This window comes from Vombatus ursinus, unplaced genomic scaffold (assembly GCF_900497805.2).
Source record: "Vombatus ursinus unplaced genomic scaffold, bare-nosed wombat genome assembly UNPS02009205.1, whole genome shotgun sequence".
NCBI classification, from domain to species: Eukaryota; Metazoa; Chordata; class Mammalia; order Diprotodontia; family Vombatidae; genus Vombatus; species Vombatus ursinus.
Genome location: NW_020948983.1, coordinates 3699025 through 3722934, shown reverse-complemented (window position 1 = coordinate 3722934; position 23910 = coordinate 3699025). Strand labels below are relative to the sequence as shown.

General features: G+C 38.5%; 1 protein-coding gene across 3 annotated transcripts in view; it reads right to left on the bottom strand.

Moving 5' to 3' along the window:
* Positions 1-987: 987 nt before the first annotated feature.
* HSPA12A (heat shock protein family A (Hsp70) member 12A) overlaps positions 988-23910 on the bottom strand; it is a 98531-nt gene continuing 75608 nt past the window's right edge. For 2 of the 3 annotated variants that reach the window (XM_027852177.1, XM_027852178.1), the window contains exons 7-12: positions 15181-15352; positions 11661-11747; positions 10951-11055; positions 9200-9458; positions 7546-7649; positions 988-5284 (exon numbers count right to left, since the gene is read on the bottom strand). In XM_027852177.1, coding sequence (XP_027707978.1) covers positions 4647-5284; positions 7546-7649; positions 9200-9458; positions 10951-11055; positions 11661-11747; positions 15181-15352 — 1365 coding nt within the window. In that variant the 3' untranslated portion in view covers positions 988-4646. The remainder of the gene's footprint in view (positions 5285-7545; positions 7650-9199; positions 9459-10950; positions 11056-11660; positions 11748-15180; positions 15353-23910) is intronic. The other variant, XM_027852179.1, reaches the window with a different exon arrangement.

Sequence of the window (23910 nt, the reverse complement as noted above, 5' to 3'; positions counted from 1 at the left end):
ACTCTGTTTGGGTCTGCCCATTCAACCAGTTCCAAACCCACCTAAGCTTTTTGTCTAACCCATATCTCTCAATGAACAACTTTCTCATTGACATATAAGTCACATATATTCAAGGCCGTGACCCCAATCTATACTCTTTTCCTCCTCATATAATAAATGAAAGGAGGACTAATTTTGGCTACCAGGAAGTATCATTCACTTTCACATCTCATTTTAAGTATTCTTTTTCCCCAGAAGGCAGATTGGACAAATGTGTCCAGTCTTCAAGTCTTTTTATGATCACGGGATCTGAGTTAAAGCTGGAAGGGAACTTAAGTCATCAAGTCTACCCTGTTCATGTTACAAATGAGGAAGCTGAGGCAAGGTAATTTGCCTAGGGTCATATAAATAGTAAATAACTGAGGCAGATTTTGAACTCAGATCTTATTAACTCCAAGCCCAGCACCCCATCCATCTGTACCATCTACCTGTTTCCTTAAAGCAAGAAAAACTTTTAATGAAGTATCTTTGTCTATCTTGAATGCAGTAGGATAAATTGTGAAGTCAATTCTGTATTGCTCAAAAAGCTTAAAATCTATGATGTCCATGTTAAAAAAAAAACAAACTCCATCTTAAAATCCTGTTTTCTAGGCAATATGATCTAAAAGGGGAAGCTCACTGGTAACAATACAAACAATAATGTGGCACGATGGATAGAGCACCAGATCTGGAATCACGAAGACCTAAGTTTGAATCCTGCCTCAGACACTTACCAGCTGTAGTGTGACTCAGGGTAAGTCACTTAACCTCAGTCTGCCTCAGTTGCCTCATCTGTAAAATGAGGATAATAATTGCACTTAACTCCCAGAGTGGTTGTAAAGATAAAATGAAATATTTGTAAAGCACTTTGCAAACTATATAAATGCTATTGATTATTGATGTTATTATTAATTTGACTTTGGAACCCCTGGAGACCAGCAATAAATACACATCTGGGGGCATACAAAATCAAGAGCTTTACTTTGCTTTATTAGACACCTGTGAAGACATAGGAGTTTGCAGATACAGTCCTGACAAGTTGTGAGTTGCTGCCAAGTGAGATTCACATTTCCCTTGTGCAGAGAGGTGAAGGACCACAATGATTGATATTTTATTATATTGTTTAGTACTCCAAGCAGGTGAGTCTAACATTATGCTCAACAACTCTTTTTACTAGTCATCTGCTCAAGCCACTTTTAGCATGAATATACAGTGTATTACAGCCACTAAGTCTTTGGAGCGTGAAGTCCAACCTTCTCATATAAACGTTATTGACTCCAGTTTATATTGATACATACCATTCCTTGACATGTTGACATTAGCCTAATCTGGACCTGGGCTCTTAACAGCTAAACTTGACCTAAACAATGAAGGGATAGGGTCTATTTTGTAGCCTTTTCTCACAGTCATCACTCTGCAAAGTTCACTTGAACATTTCATTCCAACTTCCACTCATGTTGAAACATATCTTATTATTTCCTATCAGTGTTATTTGTTTAGTCATTCAACATTTATTCATGCTTAGTGTGTGCAGAGTAGGGAAGTTGCAAAGAAAATTCTACAGTCCCTGCCTTCAAGATCCTTATGATTCAATTACCCAGATGGCAGTCAGAGGGGAGATTCAGTAAAGTGGATCAAGAAGACACATCTTTTTCAAAACTTCCTATAAGATCAGAACATATATCATTAAAGTGGAGTGATCTAGTTCTAGGAAGTTTCAGTATGATTTTTTAAAAAAGCTACCAGATATAAGAGAATTCTTAATGAGTTTGTCTAATTGGGCTGCATTTCCAGAGTCCAGTAGAATTTCCGGCCCCATTCAGTCACATATGCCCACACTACAGTTCATGGGGTTTGTGATCTAGTCTACCTGGCTTGAAGAGACATATCTTGAATGCAAGGTAGGAGAACATTGACAAGAGGAAAAAGAGAAAGGTCTGGATAGAGGGAAAATCCCTTCAAAGGCAATCCTACTTTTGAATAATTTATTCACACTTTAAAATGAAGAAAAGATGGAGTAATCCACCCTCCTTTCCCTTCCTTTAAATGCTGACATGCTAAAAATGCCACTTGTATGGACTGAATTTTCACTTTTTCACCCAATAAGCAGGCGCTTCAAGAATCATCAAAGTTTCCCACAGGAAGCAAGGAGCTGAAAAATAGGCCTTATTTTACATGTAAAGTCAGACTGCCAACAGACATCACAATGCTAAACTTTCAAGTATGTGACAGAAGTAGTCATCTGTGATCAGTTTTCATTCTTTTAAAAGAAAATAGTGAAGGGTGTGAAAAAATGCAGACTGCCACTGTCTCTGACCTGTCTGCTGATTGCTGATGGGTATAATTCATTCACAACAACATTTAGCCCTAGCCAACTATCTCCATCCCTTTGGTCAGCCTTCTTTCCATAAATATTGTATTGCTTACTTTTTTTTTTAAAGCCTGTCTGTCATTAACTAGAACGATTGAAATGATATCAGTAACAATTTGGAGTGGAATGCATTTAACAAAAAGCAAAGAGCATTTTTTATACAAGAAAGAAGCCTTGTAGAAATAAAGATTCTGTACATTATTCAAATATTGTATGTACATAAAATTATATTGTTCAAGATTAAATTGCAAAGTCTTCCTTATTTGTAAACTCTGGTTGGTAACACCAAAGAAAAACCTGTAATATTTAGCTTTTTAAGCATAGCAGGCAGCAAGAAATAGAATGCTAGCAAGCGTACTTCTGTAATTGTATAAGAAATCTTTATGCCAAGTTATATGACTAGCATTCTTGATTTATTTCTAGTATTTAATGTTTCACATTCTACGAGGGAATTCTACAAAGAGATGTTAAAGTGAAAACTAGGGCAAAATGTAAAATGTTCAATGAAATTTTGAAATGTCATTTAGAAGATCTATTAACCATGATAATGGGTTGTAGTTCCAACTTGCATTTAAATAAAAGTTTCTATTCATTCATGAAACCCCCAGCAGCTTTAAAGCTAAATGAATTCCATCAGGTAGAAAATACAGCTTTGAAAAGTCAAATAAATTATGAGCCAGGTTCACACAATCAATCATTTTGGAGGTTTGGTCCTGGATTTTGCATGAGGGTGCCTTTGGAGAAATCATGAAGGAACATATTAACTTTTTAAAAATCTTAAATCAGTAATATAACAAAGCAGATAGTTACCCAACTGTCATGCATTTTTTTCCCTAATTCTTTCTTTCCTTGTTCCTTACTGTGTGTACTAAGACTAAGGTAAGGCGGAAACTCAAACAAGGCAGAGGTCTGATCCTAGCAAGTCTTCATGAGTCACAACCTTTTTTTTTTTTTTTTAAATCTTGGACACCCTGCTTCTAAGAGCTTTTACTCTCTGCAAAAAAAGACACCCAGGGGCCTATTCTATAGAGCACCTTTGTTTTCAGACTGCCATTTAATACATCATGTATTTATTTGGAAAGCCCCCTTCAGTAAGGTAGAAAAACATTTTGAACTAAAGAATTTGATGACACATTTCAAAGGAAGGCTTCAGTTCTTACACTCCACTCACTATGTACTGATTCTATTTCTTCTCTAAATGGGGAAAGGAATGGTCAACACTACTTCATGGGAAAGTCTGACCCAAGAAATTTATTTTTTATAAAGTGTTAACAAACTTCAGAAGTGTTAGGCTTAATTAATTCTGTGAAACATCATAGGCATCTTCTACTGAAATTATTTAGGGCTCTAACATGACTTACTTAACATCAACATTTGACTTGCATATGTCAGAGGTACCAGCAGCTCACTTGTGTCATCTTTGAATTATGTTTGGGCAGATCAGCAGCTTGATCCATTTACATTGTCTACTGCATTATTGTAGGATTTAACATCAGGTCTCCCTCTACTTATGCTATTATTACTGGATTAGCAGAGGCCACAGTATAGAGTTTGTCAAATTAAAGACTTTTTGTTCAACTGAAATTTAAAATCTTATGTTGAACCTGGAATATCAGTGCATGGTATAGGCAGTCTTCTCTTACTGGTTATGAAACACTAACACTCCAGGCTTCCAATTAAGCACCACTTGAAAAACATGATGACAAAGAAAGAGGATACCTATAGACTTGTAGATCTTTTTATACTGACCTTCAAAAAAATTTAAAAGAAATTCACAAATATTTATGATAAAAGAAATCAAAGAGTGTCCTTTGGGCTCTGGGATCTCGTTAAATCTAAAAATACTATAATAAAAGTGCTTTAGTACTGCTTAACTGAGATCTGTCAAAAAGACAAACCAATGCTAAAAAAAAAGTTTCTTTTTCATTGTCTTAAGGAGTGTTTGACCACTTCTGTTTATGTGAGAACCAGCTGCCCTTCTCTGGCTATCCCTGAATTTGTTCATTTCTACATATCATACCTTATTTCTGACAATCTTATGGTGTCAAAATCCCTACTGAAACATATCTCAACCCGCCCCTCCAAATCCCCAATGTTTCTAGGTTCTGTGTGTTCTCATCTATCCTGCTGAAATTCAAGTGGGTGCGATGGCAAGTGTGAAAAGGAAAGGATGGAGCCTTTGAAACCAAAGCATTGCAGGTAAGTGAATTGAGGTGTGAAGGGGAGAATGGGAGATGAGAGGGAGGGAGGGTGAGAGTTAGTAATTTAAGAAATCTATCCCAGCTTTGACACTCTTAGAAGTGGGAATATCAATGGCTATGGCTTTGATTTCAGTGTCCCCAAACTGCATGAATGTTTGGATCTCCCTCCGAGTGGGCAATGGGGTATCATCGGTCCCGGTGAGATCCAGACGGAGGGTGCCACACTTCTTCACTCCTGGATCGGTGATGAAGTTGACGTTATCTTGTTCAGCACTGTAGATGTTGATCACGATGAGCATCTGGGAGGGCTTGGCAGGGGTGTAGCTACGCTTCACTGTTTCTCCCAGGGCGACAGACTGATCTGCTGAAATGAATTTGTCGAAGACATCGGTGCACCATCGAGTGCCGTCTTTGACCAGCAACTTGTCTGGTGGGTGCTTCCCTTCCACATACCGGTTCAGGACTCCTACTCCATAGGTCAGAGGCGAACGTCGCACCTTAATGACAGCAGGGTCCAGCCCGAAGAGAACTGCTCCTTTAAGTATGGTGAGACCCACGTCCTGAGGAATGATGATTCGGCACTTGTTCCCAAAGGCTGACTGCACTGCCTGCTGCAGGAGAGGGGCCTCTGCAAAGCCACCCACCAGGAAGAGAAATTTGACATCTGTCACTTCTGGCTTCTCAAACAGGTCCCCTGGAAGGGAAAAACCACAGCATGTTTGCTCAAGGAGAGATAACATCCTCATGGTGAAATATACTAGGTGGTCCACTTGGGTAATGGGATACTTTTTCTCCTAAAACACGAAAATAAAAGAAGCGGGAGAAACTAGTAACAGTTATTAAAACACACACCCACATTCACACACACACCAATCAGAGTTAGGGAAAAATCTCATCTACAAAGTAATTTTCAAGAAATAAGCTCAGACTTCAGAAGACAGATGATGAAGCATGCCACACCTTCTGACAGAGAGGTGATGGATTCAAGGGGAAGAATGAGACACATTTTTGAAGATGACAAATGTGCAGATTTCTTTTGTTTGACTATATATATTTGTTAACAAGGATCGTGTTTTTCATTTGGGGGAAGAGGGCACTAGTGATAGTTTTGCAAAAAAGAAAAGAAAAAAGAAACAGGCCATTGAAGTGTTTTTGAAAATTCAGTCAATCAATCAATAAACATTGAGTAAGTGCCTATTATGTGAAAGGCACTGTGCCCAAGCAGTTGGGGATACAAGAAGAGGCAAAAGATAGTCTCCGCCTTCACAGAGCTTACAATCTAATAGGGGAAACAACATGCAAACAAATATGTAGAAAGCAAGCTATCTACAGGATAAATACAAAATAATTAACAGAGGGAAGGCACTAGAATTAAGAAGGGTGGGGGAAGGCTTCCTGCAGAAGGTGAGAATTTAGTTGGGACTTAAAGGCAGGCAGGCAGAACAGAAGTAAAGAAGGAAACACAGACAAGCCAGACAACTCTGAAAGTAATATTTTTTTTTAAAAAAAGTGACAGAATTATATAATTTTAAAAAAGATGACTGTATATAATAGTGCTCTTCAATTTCACATATAATCTTCTGTTCCCCTTTGTACATGGAAATGCTCTTTTTTTAAGTGTTTATTACAGTTGGGAATAGAACAAATTAAAAAAAAAAAAGAAACATGATCAAAGATCTTATTGCCTGTTGTATAAAGTTCAAACTCCTCTGTTAGCTTTCAAGGCTCTCCCCAATCTTTACCTTCCCAGCTAGGTGGCAAAAGTGGATGGAGTGCCAGGCCTTGAGTTACAAAGACCTGATTTCAACTCCAGCCCCAAGTACTTACTAACTGTGAGGCTCCAGCCTAGGTAAATCACTTAATCCCTGTTTACCTCATTTTCCTTATCTATAAAATGGGGATAATAATAGCATCTACCTCCCAGGGTTGTTGGAAAATCAAATGAGATAATATTTGTAAAGCTGATGGTACAGTGCCTGGCATAGAGTAGGTGCTTAATAAATGCTTGTTCCCCCCCATACCAAGAAAATTGCAAGTCTAATCTCTATGGACAGCCAGGCACTGAGGACACAAGAGGAGGGGAATGAAACCATCTGGGCCCTCAAGGACTTTACAATCTAGTAAAAGAATGAGATATGTACACAAATATAATTTGAGTTAAAAGATGATTAACTTCCCAGGAGAGGTGCACTGAATATTGTGGTCTGAGAGATCTGAGGAAGGACAGCTTACTGGGAGCATGGAAGAAACAGGGCCTAGAAGGGTAAAGGGAGTGTCTGTTTTCTCTCTTTATCAAGACTTTTCTTTCTAGTGAATTATAAGGACTATATTATAAGGATTATAATAACTCATATTTTCCTGGTACTTTAAAGATTGCCACATTTGTTTTTAACTTAAACTTAGGAAATAAATAGTAAAAGAATTACAGATGAGAAAACTGAGAGATTTAGTGACTTGTCTATGATTACACAGTCAGTAAGTTTCTGATGTGGGATTTGAACAAAGGTTTCCAAATGTATTAGATGCCTTTCCCCTTCACACATTCTGCAGTTCAGCCAAACTGACCCTTTTGCTGTTCCTCAAATGAGATATTCCATCTCTTGCTTCTTTATCTTTGCATAGGCTGTCCCCACGTGTAAAAACCGTACTCCTTCCTCATTTCTGCCTCTTAGAATTCCTACCCTCCTTTAAATTCCAGCCCAAGTGGCATCCTCCATAGGAAGCCTTTTCTTATCCAGATGCTAATAAGGGTCTGAATGTGAACTCAGCTCTTCCACAGCTTGAGTTTAGCATTCCATCCATTGCAACATTCTGCCTCACACTACATTATGAATCTTCCAAAGATCCTATGTGGTGCTTATCTCTAACTGGGATGGTTGGTTTTACTGAACAGGGCAAAAATCAGTCTACTTCCAATCGCATCGAATAACTGAGTCTCTACTATTTGTTACTTACGGAGATGATCGATGATATTATCAATTGTTGGCTTAAAAAGGGCATTCATTGCATCTGGGCTCATCCTTAGCATTCCCTGGGATGACCATTTCACAAAGTCAACACTGTAGCAATATCATACAGAACAAGAATGAAATCATAAATGTGTATACAACATACAATAATTTACATTTCTATAACATTTTGTGCACATTATCTTGAGCCTTATAACTCTGTGAGATAAGCAACGCAAGGATATACACACACGTGTGTATACATGTATGTGTGTGTATACACACATACACACATAAACATATCACCCAAAAGATCCTTTTATGGAATGACTAACTCAATTTATAAAGATATTTTCCTTTATTTCCTTCTTAATCAAGGTAGTAATCAAGGTATAAGACAAAACTAGGCACCATACTTGTCTCATAGTTCAAAGGAGTCAACTACATTGAGTTCCTTGCCACACTCAAGTAAAGTGTCCTTGCTAACCTGTTCCTGAGTCTCGACATTAGGAATATTCCCAGGTCTCCCAACCCTGTCTTCTCTCTTTGCTCTTCTTAACTAAACTTGTAATTGGGATTTCCACATAAAAAACCACCATAGGCCATCGTCAATTACTTTGGGAGAAGAAAATAAAGGTTTCTTAGACATAGCTGGTAGGAAACAGAATCAAACACAGGATGTGTACCATTCAGTAGGGAATGTATTTAGCACCATCCTGCATAGAGGTAGTGAACAGACTACCTAATATAACACCTTTTATTTATACAACTGTCTAAGGATTACAAAAAATGTTCCTAATAACTACCCTGTGAGGTGGGCAGTCCATCTACCATGGGACCAGCAAGTGAGAGCCTTGAAGAATCACAGGTTTGAGAGATGGGAGGGACTTCAATGGCCATTTAGGTCAACTCATACATGAAAGGAATCCTCACTCAAACATATGCGAGATATAATGGTAATATAGCCTCTGCTTGAAGGCTTTCAAGAAGGGGGGAACATACCACCTCTTAAGGTAGCTCATCCTATTTTTTGACAGCTCTAACTGTTAGGACATTTTCCCTGACATCAAGCCTAACAGGTCTTTTTGCAATTTCTACTCACTGTTTCTGATTCTGCCCTCAGGGGCTAACAAATTTATAAATCATAGAACAAATCTAAAAACAATAGAATGAAATCTGGACTGCTTGTTTCTTTTCAGTTAGTTTTTTAAAAATCAAAGTAAGTTTACCCTGCACCAATGGACCCTTTCTCCCTACCCCTCCATCTATTATAAACATACTCAGAAATCTCTATGAAATAGAAGCTCTCACAAAAGTCTAGCAGGTTGTTGGGGGAAAGTTGCATGAATTTTCCTCCAGAAACAGTGGTTTCTTGCTCTTGGAGAAGCCTTGGTCCAGCAAGGAACAACTTAGAAGAAAAATGTGGCCAAGTTGGTGATAGGAGATAACATCTAGCCATCATTTTCCATTACTTCCTTGCTTTTCCCATTCCCTGCATTACCCATTCAAAGCAAGCAGCTTATCTCTATTCCCATCATGATTCTTCTGAGTCTGTGGCAAAATATTCTCCATCCACTCTCCTGTCTAATTCTGACTAGTCATTCAGTAAAGAACTGGACAGCTAACTTACTCGTCTCTCTAGAAAGGATTTATTTACTTACTTGCTTTTTCTCAAGGCATGTTCCACACTGTGACCTCGAAACTTCTTATAGTAATCAATAAAGGAGAAAGGCAGGTTGATATTTAGGGGATTGGTTCTATCAGGGGCAGCAGCCCGTTTGCGGGACTCAAAAGCAATCATTAAGTCTACCCAGGCTGCTGGACGTTTAATTTTAAATTGTTCAATAAAATCTTCTCCAAATATTTTACAAAGAAGTTTTTCAAATTCATAATCCACTCCCAAGGAACCATATGGTCCACCTAAGTAAAAAAAAAAAATGCCCATGCAGATATTAGTTAGCAAATAATAAACACAGTGAGCCAAAAGGGTTCAGTACTTTTCAATCAGAGATGTGACTATGAAGATGTTGCTCTAGAAAACTGTGATCACCAGGACTTCGGATGGGTAAGCAATTCTATCTTTGGTTCATTTTTCAAACAAACAAAGCCGGAAGTCCCTTTAAGAAGCAAGTTATAACACCATCCCTTAGCTCCTAAGATGGTCTCTGATTTTTAAAAATCAGGGACAGATTTTTAATGTTCTCATTCAATGTAGAGAAAGTGTTCCAGGGTCTGTAAACTTTAAACAAATATATTTTGATAAGTATATTTCAATATAATTAGTTTCCTTTGTGAAACTACATATTTTATTTTCTGCATTTAAAAACATTATTCTGAAAATAGCTCCACAGTCTTCACCAGCCTGCCCAATGAGGTTCTTTCTCTCTCTCTCTCTCTCTCTCTCTCTCTCTCTCTCTCTCTCTCTCTCTCACACACACACACACACACACACACACACACACGCATACACACACACAGGCATGAGTTAAAAACTCCTTTTTCAAGGGAATTATTTTTCCTCAAAATAACTCTCATTAATTTCAGTGATCTACTTAAACTACAGATCTATGATGCAGTGACTTATATATCAAATCAACGACATCTTAAATCGCTAAAGGCAATCAGTTAGGAAAGGCCATGTAATTTCAATGACACTTTCTCCTCAGAAAAAAAAAATTAAACATCTGGAAAAACCATAAGACTTCAGTTAAAACCAGAACAATATTTAAATCTACAAATGAATAAGAATTGTTCTCCACATAAAGGCAGATCATACAGTAGGCCCCAGATTAACTAGCAATGTTAAGCATAGTGAGGATGCTAACTTTACCTTGGGCAGGTCATTTACCAGCCAGGGTTCTTCCAGTTCTATAATCCTATGATTCTATATCACTGCCATCCTAGAATTTGGTCCTTGGTTGGCATACATGCTGAGAGATGACCATATTATAGGAGAAAGCATTACAATGAGAGTGCTGTAGTATTTGAAAAAGTCTAAAATGGCTCCAGAGAAACCCAAATTTCAAGTCACAGAGAAGATCCATTGTATATTTTACTCTAGCAATATCTTTAAAATAACAGACTTTATAGCAAGAGAGCTAAATGAAACCTAAGAGATGATCTTGTCTAACCTCACCATTCATAAGTGGTGAGACTGAGGCCCAGAGAGAAGAAGTGTCTGGCTTCAGTTCATGTAGCTAGTAAGTGACAGTTACCTCTTCTAAATGAGCATTAGTAATCCCTGCTGTCAATGAGCCCAATCCTACATGTTGGCACTCAAAATAAAAATGAATTTCTTATTAATGACACATCTGAAAATAAGCTTATTTAAAATGCTAGATAACATTCCAATCTCAGGAGAGTTAAAGCTGTAAATGGAGTTTAGATCATTTGCTATGGAGTGGTCACTTACCTGTTGACTTGTACAATTCTTTAAGGTGTCCCTCAGGTAATCTGATCTGATGGACAGTGAGGTCCACTGTGCCTCCTCCACTGTCCACAACCACATACCTGTCACCTGTTGCAAAAAAGAAATGGCCATTTTTCACATGGGTATCCCGATCAGAACATACTTGGAAGCCCACTGAAGGGAGACGAGCTTGGTACTCTAGCAGAAATCCATGAACATTCACAATTAGCAACAAGAGGTTGCATATTTAGTAGCTCACACTTGGATTATTCATGATTAGAGTGTTTTCAACAATGTCTACCAGATGCTAGGGGTTCAAACATGGAAAGAAAAGGATAAGAAAGAATGATAAGAATGCAGCATTATTATTAAGCAGTGTATGCAACTTCTATACATATTAAGGAAATTTGTTGCTATGTTAATGCTGCTGAAATGTTTAGTGCTTGATGACATGAAAGACCTGTCCTGAGACTACAGTACTCTGGATTCTACCTGAAGAAATTCAGGTCTGTTACAATTTCCCATTAATATCTGAGATTGTTTTGTTTTTATAGCATGCAGTCTTATCCTCCTCCCTCACCTCCCCAAAAAGGGCAGTCTATAATCTCAATTTATTTTGATTTTTTTTCTATAAATGCAAAATAAAGTCATGGGAATGCATTTTTGCCAAGAGTAACAAACCAGTAAGAGTAAAGGACATTCAAGGACTCTACCTTCCTCCAATTCAGACCAGATCTCTCCTATGACATTTTCCACCAAAAAGGTCCGACTCTGCCGATTACGACGTATGTGTTCCTTAGCTAGTTGTCAATAGAAAGAAAATGACTAAGTATGAGAAGGCATGAAAAAGCTAATAGAGTTCTCTATACTAAGTACAGACTAGTCATATAAGAAAGTTTAGAGATGTAGCATTTTAAGTAAATGTTTGATCAAAATTGCTAAATAAATACAAGAGAATTATAAAACCAGTTCCTTTTAGATAAAATCCTCATTCCCTTCAGTCTTATGCCATTCATCCAGCTTGTAATTAAAGCCTTCATCCTTGTTAAAGGGTTTATGGGAATTTCCTTCTGCATGTTTGTTTGTTTGGCTTTTTTTGAGACATTGAAAAATGGCTATTTTCCTGGCATTGTTGTACTGAGTAAATCCAAGATAACACTGTCTGTGAACCAGCCCTGCTGTGCCCTCAATTAGGTAACTTCACCTCAAGGGGTTATGTCTGGTGGAAGTAATAAGGGATGGGTTTTCCAAGTCTAGTTCTGGAATGAAATAAAGTGCCACATTGTCTCCTGGCCATATTGCCAAAAGTGATGAAGCCAATGCATACTCCCTTTAACCACTAGGTGGCACATTTGATGCCTCACCAGACAGGTTTTGATTTTCAATGAAAATTCAAGGGAAAGGCTCAAAGTTCAATATTAGTTCAGCTATTGGGTTATGAACTATAATAACTCCTTATATTTTCATAGAAGTACTTCCTTCTCTACTATTAGGGCAAATATTATGTTCTCCACCTTATAGATGGAACTAGATAGAGAATTTGTGATTTGTCAATGGCCATACAGTTGGTTAGTGATAGGGCCCAGAACAGGACCCAGGCATCCTGATTACCTATCCAGTGCTCTTTTGCTATACCACACTACCTTGGAATCAAGCTTAACTTTGCATTTAAGTTTTAATACAATTAGAAAGATATTATCTACTGTAATTGTTTTCGTTCTGTCATTTTTAGTTGTGTCTGACTCTTCGTAACCCAATTTGGGGTTTTCTTGGCAAAGATACTGGAGTGATTTGCCATTTCCTGCTCCAGTTCATTTTACAGATGAGGAAACAGAGGTAAACAGGGCAATGTGACTTGCCCAGCGTCATACAACTAGTGTCTGAAGTCAGATTTGAACTTAGGAAGATGAGTGTTCCTGACTCCAGGCCCTGCACTCTATCCACTGTGCTATCTACTGCAATATCTAAGGCTAATTTGTATTTATAGAATCTCAGATTTAGAGCTGAAAAGAACCTGAAAGATCATAAAGTCCAACTGATTCATTTTACAAATGAGGAAATTGAGATTCCAATAAGCTTGGTTTTAATAGGATCATTGTAAACAGCAACATACACAAGTGGATCCTTGAGTTTCAGGTCATCTTAATCTCTGTTTACATGTTTACACTAAAGTGCTGGTGTGAAATAAGGCAATATGACTTCTGGGGAAAATATTACTATGTGAAAATAAACGCTATAAAAAATGCCTCTTAAAACTCTAGTCACTTACTGGGCCATGAAGGCCTCTTGTCTGAAGATGATTTCCATGAAAAGATGCTTTGAATAAATGTGGTTATTCCAAAATTTAACATACCACTAGACATAGGAACAGAACACAATAAGTACAAAATGATAGTGAAAAATAAACAGAAAATAGAGCTTTCAAAGCATACATTTTCTGTTACTTTGTGGATTTATTTTCAGAAACACTGCATCAAAATTACCTTGAGACAGAATGAATTTATGCTGGAGAAGAATTTGCTAAAATGACTATTTAATAAATCAGCAGTGTTATTTCCTTTTTTTTTTTAGAGTTTTCTTTAAAAAAATTTTTTTTAATGTGCTATCAGGAATATCTAGGCTGTTCATGCATGTTATTTTGACTATTCAGTACAGTTTGCCTAAAAATGTATTCATTTCTCCTCATATTTAAAGAAAGAGGTTTCTGGCATGCTTCTTAGCATTTAAGGGTGCCCTGTCCTTTCATTACTAAACTCTACACCAGGATCTCTCACCTAATCAGATACTTTTCTTGATGAATTCTGGCTAACTTATGTTTCAAAATTATATATATCTCAAGATACTTATACGTGTGTTGTTAAAAGTCCAGATCATACAGTCAAAACTTGATGTTTGCAATGGAAAAAATTGTTATAGATATTTAAAAAATAAATGCACTTGTATGTGTTCTGACTTTTTTTTTTAAATAATGTTAGATGTCTGATAGAAAATGAAGATGGAGGTAGGACAGGCTCAGCTACCTCTCTGAAAAGGAATGGAAATACTCTAGAAGAGATTACTTTTGGCTAGCCTAGCCAAAGGAAAGCAGGTGCAAAGAAAGGCTGCCACTTAATTTTCCACCAGAAATTTTTTTGCTTGAAACAAAATCCAAAGTCCTTAGGGAGACTCAGTGGAGCATGGTCAGCCAAGGAAGTAAGGCCCAGAGGTTGTATGTGGAAACTATTCACAAACAATCAGCTCTAACTTCTCTCCTTTCTTCAGAACCCTGGCCTTTCTGAATGCAGCCTGGGACGGAATTGTAATAGCTTTTAGCACAGGCTTAATTCTGTCTGATACATGAGGGGGACTTCTGAGATGGGCTCAGTGCATTTCCTCACTCACTCTACATTTTTATTTGAAAATTTAACTTTGTGTAGACAGTCATTCATTCCCCTGAAACTCTTTAAAATAATTCTCCTATCTACATTGACTATTCTTGGGAAAAAGACCAAAGAGGAAGGAAACCTCATCAAGCTCTGTAGTCCCCAAGAACCCTTGATGAAGGGGAAAGAAGCTTTAGGGACACAAAACAAGCCTCTGATGGACATGAATGCAGGGAACTATTAACAAGGAATGGTTCATCTCAAACACGGTTCTACATTTCCCCTAACTGTACACCTTTCTATTCTACTGGGAAAAAAATGGAAAGAAAACTTGTTGGGTTGGGTTTTTCCTCCCAGTTTAACTACATTTTCCAATAATGCATGTAATGGGCTAATAATACATGAAACAGTTCCAGTGAGTGAGTCAGATATAAGTAAATAGTCCTAATAGATGAATTTGAAACAGGCAAGTTATATTAGATTATGAATCAGTTAATAGACAGGATTAACAGTCAAGTGTAATATATAGCTTTGAACTCTCATGGCACTCTGAAGTAGTATCCAGGGAACATTCCTTCCTATTTGTCTGTTCTCATAAGAAACATTTTGAAAGATGCTGAAAACGAGCCTTTTCTTGGCTCATTTGGTCCCTCCAAGGGTCTGAATGGGGGAGAAACAAAAAGGATCAAAGCACATCCAAGTTGACCTCTTGGGAAACTACTCCTTCTTCTAATGGAATATCTTGGTTTCAAGGAGCCCTTGATGGATTAACAAGTAAAAATAAACAAAGGCAGAGAAAGTCAGAGAGAGAAAGGGAGAGAGCACCAGAGGAGAGAGAGAGAGGGAGAGGAAGAGACAGAGAGAGAGGTACCCTGTGCAAACCCAGCTCCTACAGTGTCACTGGAGGTGTAACCATTGACAGCTGCTTTGCTGCTCAGGTCGATCATCTGGTGGAGGCGAAGTTTCCTGCAGTAGATGGAGGCTGCTTCGGGCTCCAGGGCAATTATCAGCTGTTCTGGGTTTTCCGGGGTGGCCATCCCTGCCTGGAAAAAAAGAGTCATTTAAGGAGTCTGTGGAAACCAACTCCATTGCCTATCTTTGGGATTGACACTGACTTCAGGGGAGAGGGGGTGTACTGCATGCTTTTTCCCCAAGCTGGTTTCTTTGGAAATTCCTCAGAAAGCCTTCACAGTGTGGATTCAGGATTCTGGTGACACTGAAGCAGGGTCCTGGGCCAGGCACTCTAACGTGTCAGGTTGTACTGGAAGAACACTGGATGGACACGTGCTACATATACCTCCTGTTTCTTCTTTTTTGTTCTTTGGCATTGAAATAGGGAGCACAACAGATTTTGTGCAGGACACCCTTGTGTTCTTTTAATCTATGAATTTAAAGAGTCCCAAGTGGGGCAAGAATGGAATTCATAAATGTAAATGCAGATGGAGTCCACAAATAGATAAATAACTTTTGTACTTTAATGATTTTTTAAAAACATATAGAACCACAGCTTTATAGCAGCAAGAGCCTTAGAGATGATAAAGTCCAATTTCCTAAGCTTATGGATAATAATAAATAGCTAGCACTTATGTAGCAGTTTAAGGTTTATAAAGTACTTTAAAAATATTATTTTATTTTATCTTCACAACCCTAGGAAGTATATGCTAGTATTATTATCATCCCCATTTTATAGTTGAGAAAGCTGAGGCAGAAATTAAGTGATTTGCCCAGGGTCACACAGCTAATAACTGTATGAGTCAGGATCTAAACTCAGGTTGTATGTGACCCCAGGTCTGGTACTCTATCCACTGTACCACCTAGCTGCCTATAGGATATGGAGAAACTGAGGCCCAGGGAGGTTAATAAACTTGCCCAAAGTAATCTAGACACTAAGTAGCACAGCAGGGAACCAAAGGTAGAGCATTAATTTCCACCAAATTCTGAGGGCACAATCTGCATTCTTTTGTGACTCCGGAATCTTCTTTGTCTTTAATATTGCCTTGGAAAAAAAAGGATCTGGGGGGGGTTATCAACTGAATCTTGGGGATTTTTTTTAATTCACAAATTTTAATGGACCTGTCATCCCCAGAGCTTCAATGGAAGAGAGTATTTGACCTTTCTATGCCAGTAAGTGAGATGTGAACATGAGCTCCATGGAGGAGAAGCACATATGAAATATCACAATTATTTGAAGACCCTTATGGAGAATGGCTGGATGGAACAAGCATTTATATATTGTGTACCACGCATTGTGCCAAGTTCTTTACAAATATTACTTTCATCTGATCCTCACAACAACCCTAGGCTTAAAGAGAACAGTTCATATTACCTTGTTTGAGCAGAGGTAGTTTTAATTAAAGATTTTTTTTTCCTCCTTGATCACATAGTCAAGCAATAATTTCCTTTTCATATTCTGTTCCCTTCAGCACTTGGACTAAGAACCTTCTGCCTTCCACTTTGTAATAATTATTAAGAGTCATCTGCCAGTTCTTAAAACCTCTCTCTCCTCCCTCTCTGTCCCCCTCTGTGTCTCTCTCTCCCTCCCTCTCTTTCTCTGTCTGTCTTTCCCTCTCTTCTCTGTCTCTGTCTGTCTGTCTGTCTCTCTCTGGCTCCCTCCCTCCCTCCCCTGTGAATACCCAAACATAGACCAAAGCTTTCTAATTGATGCTGTCACCAGAATTAACTTAGTTGAAAGCCTGTTGGTGAGTAGAAAAATGGATTGGGCCAGTCATTTGTTTGTTTTCACTGTTGACATCATCCCAGACTGCTCCCATTCATGCCATTCCAACTTCTGAGAAAAGGAGCCCAGAATGATCAAGTTTTGTATTAGGCAAGTGAAGTTTAATGACTTCTTTTCATAGACCACAAATGGAAGGAAAAATCCTATAAACTATTTGAAGCTCAAAAGGAGATATTTAATTCTATTTTTTCCTTCATGTGAGTTCAAATTTTTAATAAGAGTCCTGCATAAATGGAAATCAAAGAGAAAGGCACCGGGAAGTCACTTTACATAAAAATACTCCTGCTGCCCCACAAGAAAGAATGCCTAGAGTTACAGATGTAAACTGTTCATGTCTGTTATACGTATTTGTGTTTATTGTGTGGAAACGCATCTGGTCCATCCTTTTGCTTTTATTTGCAATAGAAATTCAAGTTAAACTAGTATCTCTTTAAAAATTTTATTTTACGTCTCAGTAGAAAGTTCCAGGGTCTATTTGCAAAGTTTTTTTGAATCAGAAAGTTCTATTTCCTATTCAACCTATATTTTCTTGTCAATGAAGGCCTAAAATATGGTGTACTTAGAGAATTCAGGGACAAAGTCCAAAAAAGTATCAACATTCTACATGGAATCACTTTCAGAAACATTCTCAAAGTTGTGTGATTGACCACTTGCAGGAGTAACACAATCAGAGAGGTGATTTGTTTACAGGTTGCTGTTGAAACGGTGTTGTTGTTCAGTCAGGTTTCTATGTGATTTTCATCCATGGGGTTTTCTTGGCAAAAATCCTGGGGTGGTTTCCCATTTCCTTCTCCAGCATGCCCCCATTTTACAGTTAAGTAACTAAGGCAAATAGGGTTTAAGTAAATTTACTCAAGTCACACAGCAAGTAAGCGTCTGAGGCCACATCTGAACTCAGGTCTTCCTGACTATAGGCTCGGTGCTCTATCTACTGCACCACTAAGCTACCCCAAAGAGATATGTTGAGACATGGCATGTTCCAAATATCACCAAGCACACTAGTATGTAAGTAATGAGTACATGATAAGCTGAAATCCTCACAATTATGATTATAAGATACTATTATCATGATAGAAGGATAGAAGGATTCTACAGTCTAGAAAACAGAGGCACAGAGTCAGAATTTGCCTATGTCACCTCTGTGCACCCAGAGAGAGGGTGTGCTCATTTTAATGCCCAGTACCAGTTGTATAGGGGAAAAAAATCCTAAAATGGAAAATAAAAATTCATCATGACAGTTTTGGTTGATGGAAACATTCCCTAGGTACATCTAACTCCATTTGCACTAATTCTATGATCAATAAGCAATTTTCTAATCCATAATTTGCTTAGCTACACAGACAGCTCACTATGTAAAAACGACCAAGACTAGTTATTTTGTCAGGTATATCATGCATTATAAACTAATTATAAACTAGACATTCTGGTTTATAAACCAGTCTCTTTGGAGTTTGTTCATTAATGTGAATTGGTTCTCCAACACCTGATTATCCCTGAGTGAACTAATAAAACATAATTTCTGAACCCTGTTCAGAAAAGCTGGTGCTGTTGTTAAGTCATTCAGATATATCTGACTCTTCCTGACCCTGTAGACCATGGCATGCCAATACTATCCATGTGGTTTTCTTGGCAAAGATACTGGAGTGTTTTGCCATTTCTTTCTCTACTACATTAAGGCAAATAGGAGGTTGAGTGACTTGCCCAAAGTCATGCAGCTAGCAAGTTCCTGAGGATGAATTTGAACTCAGGTTTTCCTGACTCCAGGCCCAGCACGCTATCCACTGAGCCACTTAGCTGCTCCCACAAAACTGAGGACCCACCAAAGGTACAGAAACTCCATGAGACTCATATCAAGCAGAGAGACTACGGTTTTCACCCTCTGCCCCTATTTATTTTCTAACTGTAGCACAGTTACTACATTACAATTAGAGCCTCTCTCTTCTTGTACAGTTCTCTTCAATAGAGATGGGAACTAGGCCCCTTGTAACACAATCCTTCTTATATTTTAGCTATCTCTTCTTAAGATTACAGAAGACCTATTCATGAAACCTCCCCTCTTATATCCCAACCTTTCCATCATTTAAATGACAGTTCTTCATAACAACTTCAGGTATCCCAGGGCGCTGAAATTTGGATAACTGCTTCTATCTGGATGTCTCATTTATTTTAGGACAAAGATTTTCATGCCAGGAAAGTGATGTCTCCATGATCACTGAATATTCGTAGGGTATTTCGAGTTAAACCTTGAGTTAAAGAGCACAAAATTCAAAATCACAGAGTTAAAGAAGGAAAAAATATCTAGATTTTTATATATTGAGATTTATCAGTCTGCCTTAGATACCTAGGGATAACAGCATCAGGGTTGTGCCTTCCTTTACGCTCAATATTTTGTTGTTGTTGAGTCATTTTAGTCATGCCTGACTGTGACCCCTTTTGGGGTTTTCTTGGCAAACAGAGTGAAGTGTTTTGTCACTCCAGCTCTGGCTCATTTTACAGATGAGGAAACTGAGGCAAACAAGGTTAAGTGACTTGCTCAGGGTTACACAGCTGGGAAGGAAGTGCCTGGGGCCAGATTTGAACTCAGGAAGATGACTCTTCCTGATTTCAAGCCCAGTGCTCTATGCCACCTAGCTGCCCACTCAACATTTTATTCCAGCCTAAATGGTTTGACTCTTACCTCCTACAAAGACAAAAAATCTCCTACATCCTCATATACATTAACTGTGATCCAGAAGTACACAAGACACTGAAACAGTTAAAATAAACAAAATAAACAAAAATAGTGTCACTATTATCCAGACAAGGAGTATAAATAAGACAGGGCCTAGAAGCACATGGCAGATATTTAATAAATTGACAATGGTAGCAGTGGGATATTGAGAAAGAGGTGATGAAGCTGGAAAATATCTTTGTGACCAAGGCTGGGGAGAAGAGTTAAACCTAACATGAATTCTCTCTGAGACACTATTAAAAGTGATAAAGTTCTTCACTTTGAAGGTCAAGATGATCACTAATCTGGCCTTATCCTTCACCTTCCTCCTTCCTCCTTCCCCCTCCTTCACCAGGACCTGCAGAAGGGCAGCATGGTGTGGCGGGTAGAAACAGTCTAGATTTAGAGTTCCAGGGCCAGTCTTTGAATCCCATGCTATTTATTACTTTTGTGCCTTTGGGCAAAGTCATCTCTTTAGGACAGTTTTCTCTTTTATAAAATGAAAATTTTGGACTAGCTCTAAATCCATAATCTGGTATAACTCCAAGTTCAAGGTTCTCTTTATTGGCTTGATCCCATTTATTAAGTGCTTAGCACAGTGCCTGACATTCAGCAGGCACTTAATGTATGTTTATTAACTACTGAACTAACACAATCAAAAAAGCGTTTCTGAAAGGTTATAGTAGCACCAGCTCTTAACAAACAGGTGATACACTCAGGATACAGAATAACATGAACATTTTCAGACAAGACCAATGCAGGTCTTGACTATGTTTATATTTTACAAAGGTTTTTTTCCTTCTTTCTTTCTGAAACTGCAGGAAGGGAGGTGGAGGGGAAAAAATGCTTGTTAATTTAAAAAAGAAAAATAGAAGAAAAGTTACTTTTAAAAAAAAAAAGATCATAGTAGCAGGTGGGTAAGAAAAGAATTTTTAATTACTTTACAAATACAGACTTTACATTAATCTAGATAACCAGATGTGAACATCCATCACCTGGATTCCCTTTTAGAAAGCAGAGAGTCGGCAGAAAAAGCAGCTCTCTTCTTCTGCTCCCCCCATAATTAACATAAATCACACTCTTAGTGTAAGAGCTCTGTACTAGAAAGTAACCTGCTAGTGGAATGAGAGGTTCTGGGTTTCACTGCTGGTTTGAAAGTCACTTGTAACCTAAGCGACCCTGGGCAAGTCACTTAATTTCCATGGGCCTCAGGTTTCTTATGTGTAAAATTAAGCTGGAGGGGTGAAGGAAGGGAGGAGGGGAATGAACTAGTTGTTCTCTGAAGCAGCCAGATGGTAAAGTGGTTAGAGCTCTGGGCCTGAACTCGGGAAAACATGAGTTCAAATTCAGCCTCAAACACTTACTAATTGTGTAGCCTTAAGCAAATCACTTAACCTCAGCCTTAAGCAAATCACTTAACCTCTGACTACCTCATTTTCCTCAACTGTAAATAGCAACTAATTCACAAGGTTGTTGTGAGGATCAAATGATATATTTGTAAAGCCCTTAGCACTGCGCCTAAAGTATTTGTTGTTGTTGTTGTTTTTTAGTTGTTGTTCACTCTGTGTGACACCATTTGGAATTTCCTTGGCAAAGATACGGGAGTGGTTTGCTATTTCCTTCTCCAGCTCATTTTACAGATGAGGAAACTGAGGCAAACAGGGTCAAATGACTTGCCCAGGATCACACAGCTAGTAAGTGTCTGAGGCCAGATTTGAACTCAAGAAAATGAGTTATTCCTTATTCCAGGCTCAACATTCTATGCACTGTGCCACCCAGCTGCCCCTGACTGGAATATAGTAGGTACTTAATAAACGCTTATTCCTTTCTCTCACACGCTCCCCCTTCCAGCTCTAGACTTAGGATGTATGATCTACCCTTCTATGCTTTAGGCAGTCATGCAGTTTTCTCTTCTCATCAGTATGTCATGTTTTGTTTATTATTCTGGACTGCTCCAAGCCAGCAGTCAGTAGGCCACCATCTCTGATGCATAAACTATGATTCTTATTATTCCCTCTTGTGCTATTAAAAGACCCCCTCAGTATTCCCTTCCTCTTTGAAAATAGATGATTAAGGGATACTAAGCTCAGCATAAAAGAATATGGATTACCCTTGTGACCGGAACATCCTAGAATGACAAATCTATCAAAGAGCATGACATCCGATGTTTCTGGGAGAAACAAGATAAAAACAAATTGAGGCAAAATGTGCTTGCAGAGTGACTCCTCACTAGCAAGTTTTCTGTCTTCATTTGTTTGTTAAATTAGAGGTACTAGAGAAGGATGGTAATAGTTAACTGTCAGACCCCAACTTGACAGCCCTAAGTGTGAGATACAGAATGCTGTCATAGAGTGGGATGAAAATAAATCACGTGCAATTTGCATAGACCAACAGCCACATGTGGGGGGCGGGAGCCATTTGGGAAATAGGTCTTTTGGAGGGAAAAACAAAACAAAATAAAACATCAGGCCAACTAACAGCTGCAAATGAGCTCAACTAAGTCTTGATTTACATATTAACCAAAATGATAAGTAGGAACTCTAAGTTCTGATTGGCGAAATATGGTGAAATATTTGTGTTGGAACTCTATGGAATGATCATTGACACAAACTATTGGCTGCAATATCTCCCTCCTTCTCTCCCCACTGAAGTCTAAGTAAAACAAACAAATGAAAATGAGCTGAGTTAAAGCCAGCCACGAAAATTCACACATCACATTGGGGGGGGGGGGGCGGAGGGCCCCAGGAAGCACTTGCCTTAAAAGGTTGTAGCAACACCCTAAAAAGTCTCTGCTCAGTATGTCCCTTCTCCAACTATGCCTTCCTCCATTTGGAGAGATTGGCAAATTTCAGTAACAAATTCATAACAGCCAGGGATTGTCTCAGCCAGAAACAGCTACTTAGTTCCTGACATGTGAAAGAAGGTCAACTTTTTAAGAACCACAAACAGGCAAGAAAAAAAATACAACAAAGTATGTCCCATCACTGCATTTTCTGGCCAGTTGAAACATCTGCATGGGACTACATGGGAAATGTTTTGCAAACTGAATGAAGTGTAAGAAAGGACACTTTGTTGTCTGAGGTGGAGGGATTGTGTAATCAGAGACTTAGAGCTGGAAGGACCTTAGAAGAAACACAGACAGACAGAGGTTGGATGATTTTCCCAGGGTCACATGTGCATATCTAATAAGTATCTGAGGCAGGATTTGAACTCAGGTCTTCCTGACTCCAAGCCCAGTGCTCTCTACCCGCTAGGAACAATGAAATACTGCTATCTGAGCAGAGAATCCAAGCTGTTCTTACCAAATCTCAAAATGCACTAGAGGAGAAAGGAAGAGAAAGAAGAAAAAAAAAAAGAAAAAAGAGAAGAAAGGAACTTTCCCCATTTAACTCTTAATTAGATTCTTCCCCTTACTTTCTTCCTTACTCTTTTGGAATTTCATATCATTAAATAGTTTTTTGGGGGGTGTGGTGGGGAGGGAATAGGGCCTTCAGGATAACAATTCACATTTCTAGGGCACTTTCAGACTTTTACAAAGTGCTTCCCTCACCATGACCCAGTGATCTAGAGGAAACTGAATCCTCTAAGATAAAGTGTCATGCCCATGGTTCCTGAGCTGGGATTTTGGAGTTGGGATTCATACCTGGAATTCTGGACTCCAGGTTTATGTTTTTTTTTTAATTAGGGCAATTGGGGTTAAGTGACTTGCCCAGGGTCACACAGCTAGTAAGTGTTAAGTGTTTGGTCTGAGGCCGAATTTGAACTCAGGTCCTCCTGCCTTCAGAGCCGGTGCTCTATCCACTGCTCCACCTAGCTACTCCCAGGTTTCATCTTCTTTCAACTATACTTCCCTGTCTCTAGTCATTGCTCATATTTATGTTGTATTTTGAGTTTCACAAAGTACTTTCCTCCTCCCAGCATCCCACATGAGGTAAGTAACATAAGTTGTATTTTCTCCATTGTCTACATACTCATAGAAAAGGAGGAAGTACAAAGACCATCAATTGGAGCTAAAATAAGGAGATGCCATTAGCATTCCAACAAAAAACACAATGTGAGGAAAAGTGTACTGCTTCAGGATACATACTGGTACATTTTCATCAGCTCCACAAAGGCCTTAAAATGACCATAAGATCTGTTGAGCAGTATCCTAA